Below are 13,322 nucleotides of genomic sequence, written 5' to 3' on the forward strand. Positions count from 1 at the left end.
GAATTTTGTAAACTTATGACAGCATAGTAGTATCTCCATTCTCTTAAACAGTGTCGAAATGATAAAGGCATCAAAGCTCGAAAATTGTTAGATATATTGCCATACTATGAAATGAATAAAGATTCAAAGACAATGTCATCAAATATTTTACATGTAATGAAAGTTCTTTACAATAAAGAAGTTTATATGGATTAACTACATGTATGATCAGATTTAATATGGCAAAAAAGCGGAAATATGTATTACCAAGGACTGTGGGAAATGGTCTGTTAGTTCCTGGGAATTACTTGTATTACTTGCAGAATAATTATAATCTTTTTCTGTTTCAGATTTCATGTTTGTTGTTTAAGTCAAGAAATAAATTTTAAAAGTATAAAATATATTGCTTCGAAGTCAATGTTCCAACTATTTGCAATTCTAACTCTTTCCATTTGGTAAGAAGATATCAATTTTATTCCACTATCATTCAGTGAAAAAGAGAAAGTAGTTATTATAATAAGTAAATATTGCTCAAAATGTCAGTTTGGGATCAAAAGGATCTTAATGTTTAACAATGCAAACTTTTACACTTGACACTTTCACAGTCCCTTCACCAGTTCCCATCCACAGTGCAGACTTGTACAGTGATAACGTCATTGGATATGTTGCTTCTTTTTCTGTCAATAAGAATTTCAAAAATTCCACATCCGGACTCAACAAATGGATAACACTGTTAAAGGGATTGGTGACAAGAATGTTACAGGTTGAGTCACACACCAAGTCTGTTGGTTCCCATCAGGTTCTGCCCACGATAGACAGATCGCAAACGACCAGAGACAGAGATAATTACAACCTCACCCAAATCGTCACTTGTAGTGTTCACAACACATATCTTTACATTTTGTATCAGATTGAATAAAATGTTTTTTTTCAAAAAATTGGAAATGTTTGAATTTGAATCTCCCAGTACATGTATTTCTCAGTTTAGAGAACATTTGGAGTATTTAATGGGACGGGAATTACTTGTATTTACATCTGGAAATTCCAACCACTGAGATTTCCTGAACGACCCTGTTAAATCTAATAAAAAAAAACTCACTAAATAAATTGAAAAATCCACCTTAGTTTTTTTTTTTTTGTTACCAGACAAGCTACATACTGACTTTAAGTTTTTTCACTAAATGATCATAAAATAATTAAGCAAAAGTGCAGACGCAATTGAACAAAATCATTCAGTTTTAGTATTTTTCAAACTTGTAAATATATTCCGGTTATGTATACAGAAATGAAAATGTACATGTACATATCTATTAACCTAACATATTGATGCATAAATCAACCTTTTTCCAATGTATACACAATTTGAAATACATTAAGGACATCAATGATCTTGTTTATAAACATAATTTCACAAATCCTATGCTTGATACATATGACCTTATCAGCAAAAAATGTCTAGTCTTAAAGTTAAATATTCTATAACGTTTATAAAAACCCTAACCTGTGAGGCCATTATTTACACACTGAATTGCTCACTTATTTTTAGTTCGCTGTCAGGGAGCTTAATCGGTACACGGAAGGTATGATCCTCCATGGCACCTGATCCCACCTCTGATGTTTTAGAGGTCCTTGTTTGTAATGCTCCTGATTTGATTTTTTAAAATATAATTTGAATTTGATTACTGTACATTTATTTCATAATATCATTCCAACATTTATACTATTTTAATAATAAAAAGACAGTACTGTAAAATCACATATTTTCGAGAGGTCAAAGTTTCAAGGTTTCAAGAAAAAATTGTTTGTTTGGATTTAATTTCGTGGTTTCAATAATGTATAGTAGTAATGCATATCACATTTAACACTTTGTGGTGGTTTTAAATTCATGGGTTTCTCCATACCTCGAAAACAGCGAAAAATATATCTGCACGAACATTAGTGATTTCACAGTAACTTTGAAATAAGATACACAGATATTAAATATAATCAGTTTTGGGTAATATGAATATCAAACTTTACTCCAATCCCTCACTAGCACTATTTTAACAAGAGGCCCAGGGGCCACAGCGCTCACCTGAGCACATCGGCCAGGAAAAAGCACATATTAGATCAGAACTGAAAGTTTACCGAGGTTGGGGTGGGTTGGGGGGGGGGTGGGCTTGAATTTTAATCCCCAGGGGGTCATGACTTGAACAAACTAGAAGCTACAGTACCTGAGGATGCTTCCATATAAATATTACTAATCATGGCTTTGAAGTACTCGAAAAGGAGATCTTAAAATGTTTCCCTATATATTCCTATTTAAAACTTTGGTCTGCCACTTTGGCACCACTCCAGCCCCGGGGTTCATGATTTGAACAAACTTGAATCAACACTTCCTGAGGATAATTTCACATGAGTTTCATCTTTCTTCTCTCAATGGTTCTTGAGGAGAAGATTTTTAAAGATTTTACCCATATATTCCTATGCAAAAATTTGATCGGCAATATCGGCCCCACCCTACCCACAGGGGTCATAATTGAAAAAACTTGAATCCACACTACCTGAGGATGATTCCACATGAGTTTCATCTTTCTTGGCACAGTGGTTTTGGAGAAGAAGAATTTTAAAGATTTTTCCTATATATTCCTATGTAAAACTTTGATCGGCCATTTTGGCCCCACCCTACCCCCGGGGGTCATGGTTTGAACAAAATGGAATCTACACTATCTGAGGATGATTTTACGGGAGTTTCATCTTTCCTGGTCCAGTGGTTCTTGAGAAGAAGATTTTTTAAAGAATTCTCCTATATATTCCTATGTAAAACTTTGGTCGGCCGTTATGGCCCCACCCTAGCACCCGGGGTTCATGATTTCAACAAATTTGAATCTACACAACCTGAGGATAATTTCACATGAGTTCCATCTTTCCTGTCTCAATTATTTCTTGAGAAGAAGAATTTTTTAAAGATTTTTCCTATACAAAAATTCGGTCGGCCATTTTGGCCCCCACCCTGCCCCCGGGGGTCATGATTTGAACAAATCTACACTACCTGACGATGATTCCGAATGAGTTTAATTTTTCCTGGATCACTGGTTCTTGAGAAGAAGATTTTTAAAGATTTTTCCTATATATTCCTATGTAAAACTTTGATCAGCCATTTTGGCCCTACCGTACCCCCGGGGGTCATGATTTGAACAAACTTGAAGCTACACTACCTGAGGGTGATTCCACATGAGTTTCATCTTTCCTGGCCCAGTGGTTCTTGAGAAGATTTTTTTTTAAATGCCATTAATTTTTCTCTAATTCATAATTATCTCCCCTTAGAAAAGGGTGTGACCCTTCATTTGAACAAGGATCTTAAAAAATATCACGGCAAACTTTTATAATCAAACACTTTCACAATCTCTTCATCAGTTCCCACCCACAATGCAGACTTGTAGAGAGATAATGCCACTGGTCCTGCTATTTCTTTTTCTTTCAACAAGAATTTCAAAAACTCTCCTTCCGGACTCAAGAGATGGACAAGACTATTGGCTGGATCAGTAATAAGAATGTTACATGTGGAGTCACATGCCAAGTCTAGTGGAAAGAAGTTCTCCTTCAGGTTCTGTCCACGATAGACATATCTCAGGTGACCAGAGAAAGATACTATCACAAGCTCACCTGTATCGTCGCTTGTCATGTTTAAAACACAAATATCAGTGTTATTGTTCTGACAAAGTCTGAATGGACCTGTAAACAGTTTGGTTTGACCATCCTCCTGGTACTCATACTCGTGAATGATATCACCGGTCAATGTCATGTGTTTCACCAAACGTCGAAAGAGGTCTGATTCTGATGCATCAACATCCCTTCTAGAATCTGTAAAAGAAACAAGAAGCCCACCGTCCACTGAATTAGAAATACCTACAGGTTTTACATCTAATGCATCTGTACTTAAAATACTTATTGTCGATATGGATCCTGATGGCGAAAGGCAACGAATGGAACTGCCCCCCTTAGTTGTGAAACAAATACCATTATTAATTACACACATATCTTTCACATTTAACCCAATATCGAGTGTTTGTTTCTTTTTGCTTTGTATATTTACCAAATCAACGTCATCAGATTCCATATCGCACACGTAACATTCGTTTTCATTTAATGTCTCCAAATACAAAAGTACATCTTCACTACATGTTACATATTGAAATGAATTTGTTTCAGTGGCACCAATATTATCTAAATCAAAACAATCACCAAACAGTGATTCCAGGATATCATCATCAATGACTTTTTCTTTATATCTGACTGAATAGTCACAGTTCCCCATATCTATGTCTAAAGCTAACAGGTGTTTCAGGTCTCTTTGGTTCTCTATTAAATTCTTATCAGACATATTCCGGTTGTTCTCCTCCATGTATTTCATTATTTCAATTATTTGTTTCCCTTTCTTGTCTATTCGAGATTTCCAAATAGTTATCTGTTCGTTTTTCCTATGCAGATTGCTTTTCAATGCTTCATCCTTTCGGTCCCTTATATCTGTAAGCTTGGCTATGATTTCATTAAAATGCTTCTTTAATCTTTTCCTTTGGAATTCACACATTATTTCATTTTCAGCCTTCATTTTTGCACTTTTTTCATCAACGTCTTGCAATTGCTCTTCTTTTATATTCCTTAAAAACTCTGCCTGGCTGCCACACCCATTGTGACCCTGTTATGTCCACTATGGCCTGTGTTTGCACATGTAGAACAAATGAATTCATCACAGTCCTCACACACCAAATCGATAAGTAAATCATGATTTTTGCACATTTGTATATGTTCCTGAGGAGAATCTACTGCATGGGTATTTTAATTTACTGGCCGCCATTTTGTTTAAAACTTCTTCTGTCGGTGACATTCAGGAAAGATTAATATATAGACTTTAAAGATAAAAAAGGCATTTATCTCTGTAAACTACATTGACAGTCAAAAGATAAGACATGTTTTTTTTGTTCAGAAAGTAAAACTAATGTGATTTTGTTTATTTTATCTGTCTGAAAGAAGTTTGATATACATGGTATAAATGATTCTTTTTTAAAAATATAGAACTGCCAAAGAGACAAACGTAATCAAATCATAAAATGTACCAAAATAACACTCGCGATAAGAACTTTTCAAAGAAATGTTGTTCGGTTTTGCACTTGTCCTGTACATTGTATTACACACGTGTAAGGGGGATTGCTATCTAGGAAGTGCAAATTGATACTAAATGTTTTTTTTAGACTTATTCCCATAGAGATCTAACATGTTTAGCCCATTTATAAAACATGCCATGTTCAATATGGATATTTTTACTCTCTTTTTAATAAAGCAATGGGCATATATCCCAACAATATCAAAACAATCTGATCACAACAATTTGATTCTCGATTTATAGAAAATACTTTTGAAAAAACGCAATCATTTTCACAACTTAATATCTTTTCAAATCTCATAAAAATATTTGATAAATCTAGATCTCTGTCTTCGTTATTTTAGTACCGGTATGATGTTTTAAACTTTAAAATGTTCGATTAAATATTACAAAATATATCAGTGGCCGAAAAAGGCAAATGGTAAAGTACATATGCGTATACGTTGCGTGCGTTCTAAAAACTTGACAGCTGTATGACTGGTAAATGATACAATTTCTATCAAGATTTTTGTTTCTTTTATCAATATAAATTATAATTTTCATAATTTTAGACGTGCATATCTTGGATCCTAGGATTGTAACATACATGATTTTCCCTAATTGAAATATAATGTTTGTTAATAAAAAGGAAATAGAATTTCTATTTTTATTTTTTTTATTTTTTGATGTTATACAAGTATGCTTATAATGTGTTTACAAAAAGACATGAAAATCTTCCACAACTCTAAGGACAGCAACAAAACAACACCAACGAAAATCATTTCAATAGCTGTTTTACTTCTGTCTTCACTTTGTCGCAGTGATGTCCGGCATTCAAATTCGTGGACATTTGTGAGATCTTTCTTAGAAATTCTGCTAATTCTGGGCAGCATTCTTAATCATAACATGCGATGGGGCATCTTATGAAAAATCTGTTGTATTGTTACCAGTACCAGTGGTTGTGTTTTTATTGTCGGTGGATGTTGCTATTTTGCTTTATGGCGGTAGCTGGACGTGCATGCTGGTTGTTAGCCTTTGTTGGCATTAGCTCTTCTGTGTGGTTGATGTAAAACCACATTTTATTACTACCATACCAAAAGAAAAGATATGCATTACTGTAAAATCATCATGTATAATTTCGTGAAGTCATTTTTAAAAGGTTTTAGAAAGAAATATTCTATTTATTTCAAAAAAATATTTTAATCACAGATGTTAAGGTGAATAGGCAATGCCTATTTTAGGCCTCTCCCTACATTAAGGTCAAGGGAAGTACTTGTAAACAATAAATAAGAAAAAGAAAAGAATGTACAAAAAATGATGAAAATAACAGAAAAATAACGAATTACAGAAAATATTGAAAATAAAAAAAAGTACAAAAGAGAAAAAATAAAAATGAACAAAGTAACAGGAAAAGAAGCAAATTACAGAATGAAATATTGGTTTGTGGTGAATCTATTTCATGTTGGAGAAATATTGATCATGCATAAGAAGAAATGCATACGAAAATTAGTTATTTCACAGTACATCAAAATATAGAAACCATTAGGGTGGGGGTGGGCCCTTAAGAGTGTTTTTTTTATTCAGAGATTACATCTCCATTGCCATGATCATTATCTATTATAACATATCTAACGATGAAAGGTCCGATGCAGAATGGAAATGAGTATGCTCACATGTTCAACAGATGTTTAAAAGATTCCATCGCCAGTCATTATCTTCTTTAATGGTCTTTATTTTTTACAGTTTCATTACTGAAAATTAATATTACTTTGACGATTGAAAATTGAATTGTTTACCCATTCAGCTGTACCACAAATTTTTCATGTTAAAAGGAATTTGGATTCTTGTCATTTGAGGAATTTTGCTCATTTCCAATTCCGGAAGGGAACACTGATAAATAAAGGTAATGAGGTATACTTGGTAAAGTGTACTTTATGCATGACTATTCAGTACTTTTCCATGGTAAAAAACTGGTAGAAAGCTGGACGTGGACAAAAAGTCTTCGCAGGTGTATATTTTTTTAAGCTCATGCTCCTTCACATTCCCAATCAGTATTATGAGCTTGTACAGATTGGAAACCAGTAGTTTTATAAACACTCGATACACCGCGATACAAAATACTACTGTGTATGGTTGTACTGAAACACTTTTACGCGCCCATTAAAATCTCCAATCCACAGTGTAGATTTATGTAGCGAAATGGCAGATGGACGAGTCACTTCTCTTTCTGTCAGTAGATACTTCATGAACTCCCCGTCAGGACTCAGTAAATGGATAGTGTGGTTTGCTGGGTCAGTAACAAGAATGTTTGAATGGATGTCGCATTCTATGTTAAATGGACAAAATCTTCCTATCAAATCCTGTCCATGGTATACAGTCTTCAGATGACCAGAAGGTGTCACAATCACAATTTCACCTGTTGTGTCGCTTGTAAGGTTCACAACACAAATATCAGTGTTCCTATTTTGCAAGACTCTGATAGGCCATGTAAAGAGCCTCGTTTGAGTTCCTTTCTGAAATTCAAACTCATCAGCTCCAGTTAATGTAATTTTTTTTACAAGACGTCTGCTGCAATTGTTTAATTGAAAGACAGGGGATTCATTGTCTCTTAATGTGACGAAAAGTCCACCGTCCACTGATCGACATATCCCGTCCGGTATCAATGGCGTTGTACTAAATATTGTAGAGATATATCCAGATGGAAATAGACGACAAATAGAATTTTTTTCATTATCGGTTATATAAACGTTACCATTATCAGTAACACAAACACCCGCAGGACAGATTTTGATTTGCCGCTTTAGCTTTCCTTGTTTGTTGACTTCATCAATGCAATCTGTTTGAATATATTTTATATAATATTCATCTTCGCAATATGCCTGCAAAAAAGCAATTCCATCTTCCACATATTTGAATGAGCTTGTTTCAGCATGACAAATGTCATCTAATTCTACTATACGTCCAATCATATTCTCCAGCATATCCTCCTCGAATTCCCCTCTAATGTACCTTGCTGTATTTCCACAATTATTAAAGTATCTGTTCATTTCACATAATAACTCTTCTAGTTGTCTGTGACTTTCAATCAGGCTGAAATCAGAAATGGTACTATTGTTTTCCACCATGAAATCCACAATGTCAATTATAGATTTCCTTATCTTTTCTAAATTATGTTTTGCATTCTTTATCGTTTCATTCGTTTTCCTTAGATTGTCTTTCAGTACATCTTTTTGATTTTTCTTGATATCTATTAGTTTGAGTATTGTATCATCATAATGCCTTTGTAAGTCTTTTACCTGAGTATCACACATACCCTCATTTTCTTCCATCTGTGACACCATCTTCTGTATCTCTTTATCAAGCTTTGATATTTTTTCTTTCTTTATATTAACAAGATGTTCATGGATTCCTCTTCTTCTTTGTAAAGCTGCCGTGGCTTGGGTTACCCAGTTGTGACCATTATGATTTAATCTTGCACAGATAGAACAAATAAATGCATAACATTCCTCGCACAGAATGTCAATGATTGAATCATGCTCCTCACAAATCTTTACATGCTGTAATGGAGAACCCAACGGATATTTTGTTTCACCATCCGCCATTTTATTGGCACCGTGTAATTCATGGACTGGAGTCTTGGAGTGGAGTTATGGAGTGGAGTTTGGAGTGGAGTTTGGAGTCTATTTTTGGAGTCTGAGATTTTCATAATTATGCAGATTTTTTTTTCAGAAATGGCTTTTGTATGATTGTCTTTAATATTCTAAAATAATCTATTGGCAAGATAAACCTCTAATTTAATAAATGTTTGGTACATTTGTATATATACATTGTAAGTATGTTGAACATCATTATTGAACTAATAACCACCTAAATCAAAATTAATTGATAACTTCCTACAACTATTAACCTAAATAAAACTGATTGGTAATGTGGTCAGAGAGCTAATAATTCTAACAAACTAATGTAATTTAAAATATTATAGAACAACAGAGTCAGCTGGGGGTCTTGTCACCGCATGTCAGTAAAAAAAATAAGTCGATTAAAACAAGGTATTTTTTTCAGTTAATTATACCCCTCTTAGAAACCAACTGTCTGTACCTCAGTCCGTCTGTTACGCTTTGTTGTACCCTCAGAGAACCTTTATTATATATTGCCAAATGTGTGCCTCCCTATTTTACTTCTTGATCCGACACATATTTTGGGTTTCCCATTTCAAAACATGGACACTGCCATTATATTCAAATGTAAGGCAGGGGTATCATTTATATCTTGAATAAACAAAAAGAAAAATGAAAAGAGGGTGCAGTGTGTTCCGCTTAAATGATTTTTGATGGTTGTAAGGCACTTGTATCCCTTATGCAATACTCTCAGAATGTTTAGGGTATTATTTTATAAGAACTACATAAAAACGATAGATCTGAGGTTATTATGTATGTGTACAAATTTGCAAAAATCAAACAACCTTGTAACAGTTAACTAACCTACATATACAGCTGTGTGGTCCAAATCCTGTAAAAGTTTCAACAGATATAACAGAGATGTGACAGAAAGATATAATTTAGATTTGGGGTTTTTATCACCTTCCAATTATGAACTGAAAGCAATAGGTTTAGGTTTCATAATTAATATATAACAGTTAAATTTAATTGAACAGGATATACTGTCACTGTTTTAGGTAACATAATTAACAATGAAAGATCTTTCAGTTACATATTCTCATAGAATTGTTATTCTAGGTGTTACACTCAAAAATTGAACCTAATCATACGATTTCAAAAATTTATTTCATGCATGTAACATTGACAAGAATTGAACGAAGACTTAATAAAATTTCACTTACAAAGAATTATAAATATGAAATCTATGACTAATTGGAATTTACAGAAAGTTACACAGTTCCCACGGACAGGATGTGAATGAAGCTAAAATATACATAAATCAAGATAACGTAACCAGCTTTATAATTACATTGAAACAAAAGTCACAAGAGTCCCTACACTGGAAGAGTTGTACCAATTAAAATATCAAATTGATAGGTGAACTGTCAAATTCGTTTACCGGTACCCCCATCTGGTTGATAAACTCAAAATGCTGAGTTAGAGAGAATAAAGGGAAAATGATATCTATATAGATAATTAACAGAATTTTTACTCTTGAGACTAAGTGAAAGGTCAGGCTTGTTCACACAGTTTCAGAGATGCTGATTAAAATGTGGCGAATGACCGTTTAATTTTAGTCTATGTAATGTCAGGATACCTTAATCCAAATAAGCTGGGGGGACACAGAGGGGTAATTAATATTAATGCAAGCAATACAAATGAATATTTTTTTAAATAAAAAATAAAACCTAAATGAACCCCCAAAAAGAGAGCATACATATATGAGAGGTAACCGGTAGAGTGCTTGTTCACAGTCAAAATTATTGTGTGCTTGTTAGCTAAAAACAATCCTTGAATTGTTAATTCTCTAATTTCGAAAATGTCTAAGAAGATATTTCTGAAGAAAACATATGCTGAGGCTGTTAAAGGTAAGAACATAATATGTCTAATTTGCTTTTTTTTTAAACTTGATAATTTTTAACTATACATGTACAGAAATATCATTGACTAAGTTGTGATAAGTAAAAAAAACTTTGTTTAACTTTTGGATGATTTAAAATGTGAAAAATTAAAGTTTTCTAAACATTTGCTTTATAACGCTAAATTGAAATTGAATAGGTGATGAAAAGTCGGACATTGAAGAAGGTGTTCCAGGAGAAAGTGTTATAAAGCCACAACTGACTGGATTTCCTTACCACAAATTGTCACCTGCAAAGACCAGCCAGCCATGCCAAAACGGAGGAAAGCTGAAGCTTCAGAGGAGAAAAAGGGTTCCAAGAGAAATTGTCCGAAAGGTAAAACCAGTTGTATGGACAATTTCTTCCGACTCAGATACTTCATCTACCGGTACTCCCAAGAAGAGAGGGAAAAAAATATCTGCAGTTGTATCACCCTATAAAGGAGCCAATAATTCACCCGCAACTTCCCCACTGCCTGCTTTATCACCAATCAAGAAAGGAGAAGAGGAAGCCCAAGAAAATGATTTTGTAACTTCTCCCATCGTTATAAGTGATAAGAGTGAAGATGAGAAAAATTCAAATGTGCCATCACCTGTGCGAAGACAGCTCTTCAAAAGAAAATATATTAGGTCAGATTCGAGTGACAGTTTGCCCGATATTGACAGTGTAGATTACATTCCAGAGAAACTTTCAAAATGTCATGATGAATTTGTAGAGTATTATGAAAACAATCCACTTTTACCAATTTATAAGTCACTGAACAATGGAATTACAACTAAAGAGGCTGTTGAAATTCTTCTTAAAAAACTAAGACCGAACCAATTAACGAGAACCATTCCAACAGACATAAATAGAAATGCTGTATTTGTTTACAGCATTAATTCCATTGGGCATTGGAAAAATGCCCTTTGTGATGGAATGGGATGTTGGATACAGAATGGAAAAACCACAAATCAGGTGAGAGTAGGGAATGATGGAATTCTTGTAACATCAAATCAGCATGAAAATTCAGAGAAATTGAGAGTCATAAGAAGAAAGTATACAAACAAATCCTATCCAAAACTTCATAGAAATGTTATTCAATTACAAGACTCCGACAGTGATTCAATATTAGGTCAAATGCTTGTCCAGTATTATTTTGATGGAAAGGAAGTTTCTGTAACCGTTGCAGCCCATGGAAACAGCAATGAAACATCAACCTCGAAATATCGAAGAACATTTGAGAGCACAAAAAGTCGAATCAAAGAGCTCTGTTCATTCAACAAACCGAAGGATATATTCCACACTCTCATAGAAGATGAAGGGGGGCTGATCGAAATTAAAAGTGGATCACAAATACCTAGAGACAGACAGCAGATACGAAATTTTAATAGAAAGAGTCCACCAACACCAGATCCTGTCATTGAATGCTTGGATTTAGCAAAGAGACAGGAGAAAACTGACGGCAGATTTTTAAGAGAGGTGAGAGCATCACCTGAATTTACAATGTTTATGTCAACTGATCGACAATTGACAGAAATAGAAAAATTCTGTACCAATAAGGCCAATTTGTCTGTTCTTGGAATTGATACAACATTTAATATTGGTGAATACTATGTCTCAATAACCACCTACAGAAACCTAATGTTGACAAACTCTTTTGGGGTAGAACCAGTTATGATAGGACCAATGCTATTACACCAAGGAAAATCATTTGATAGCTACTTCAAGTTATCTTCATCCTTATTACAAAACTCTCCAAATCTGAAAAATCTTCAAGTTTTTGGAACAGACGGTGATGTAAATTTGTCAAATGCATTTGAGGTTTGTTTTCCATCTAGCACACATCTACTTTGTGATATCCATATGGTTGACAATATAGAGAGAAAATTGAATAAACTAAACATCAGAGGAAATCTATCTAGACAGTACATTCAAGATATATTTGGGCGTGTGCATAAAGACACCAAGATAAAAGGGCTGGTGGATTATTCAAATGAAACGGAAATGAATCGTACACTTGAACAGTTAAAGAAGGAATGGATTTCACGACACGAAAATGGGAAAGACTTTTTACAATACTTCCTTGAGCACAAACTTGAGCTTATAAAAAACTGTATGAGTGCAGAGGTAAGATCAAGATGTGGACTCGGCTTTCCTCCTAAACCTTACACTCAGAATGGGAATGAATGTATTAATGCTGTTTTAAAAGCTGACATTTTCAGCAAAAATAAAGAAAAAGAAAAAAAATTAGACCCGTATGATTTTGTCAAACTGGCAGAAAAGTGTGTAAGGCGACAAGAACAGGAAGTCAAACTTGCACTGATTGGAAAAGGGGAATATAAGTTAAAAGCGGAATACAGACACCTGTTGACAGATGAAAATGCGTTTTGGAAAAAGTCGGCACAGCAGAGAGAAGCACTTTTTAAACGGTATGTACTATGGTCACATATCTACAAACACTGATTTTTTTCAAAAAAATATATTGTTAATTCAAATTTATTAATTGTAATAACTCCTAAAATTGACAATTATATCAAATAATTTGACTTTGAGAAAACGGGAATTAATTCTATAAAGTTAGCTAAAGGAAATCTTAATCTAGATTGAGTTTTTAATTAAATTTATCATGAGTAGAAAATATAGAATTATATCCGTGTTATTGAAAATGTTTTTTAATACAAT

At 33.8% G+C, this 13,322-nt stretch overlaps 2 protein-coding genes across 2 annotated transcripts; both read right to left on the reverse strand.

Moving 5' to 3' along the window:
• Positions 1-3,328: 3,328 nt before the first annotated feature.
• On the reverse strand, positions 3,329-4,570 carry LOC134249003 (uncharacterized). The gene has a single exon (XM_062731380.1). The coding sequence runs from the start codon at positions 4,568-4,570 to the stop codon at positions 3,329-3,331; it is 1,242 nt and encodes a 413-aa protein (XP_062587364.1).
• A 2,651-nt stretch (positions 4,571-7,221) lies between these two features.
• On the reverse strand, positions 7,222-8,703 carry LOC134249004 (uncharacterized). The gene has a single exon (XM_062731381.1). The coding sequence runs from the start codon at positions 8,701-8,703 to the stop codon at positions 7,222-7,224; it is 1,482 nt and encodes a 493-aa protein (XP_062587365.1).
• Positions 8,704-13,322: the final 4,619 nt, after the last annotated feature.

The sequence above is a fragment of the Saccostrea cucullata genome, unplaced genomic scaffold (assembly GCF_032062105.1).
Source record: "Saccostrea cucullata isolate Sc308-1 unplaced genomic scaffold, CSIRO_AGI_Scuc_v1 ctg1738, whole genome shotgun sequence".
Classification (NCBI taxonomy): domain Eukaryota; kingdom Metazoa; phylum Mollusca; class Bivalvia; order Ostreida; family Ostreidae; genus Saccostrea; species Saccostrea cuccullata.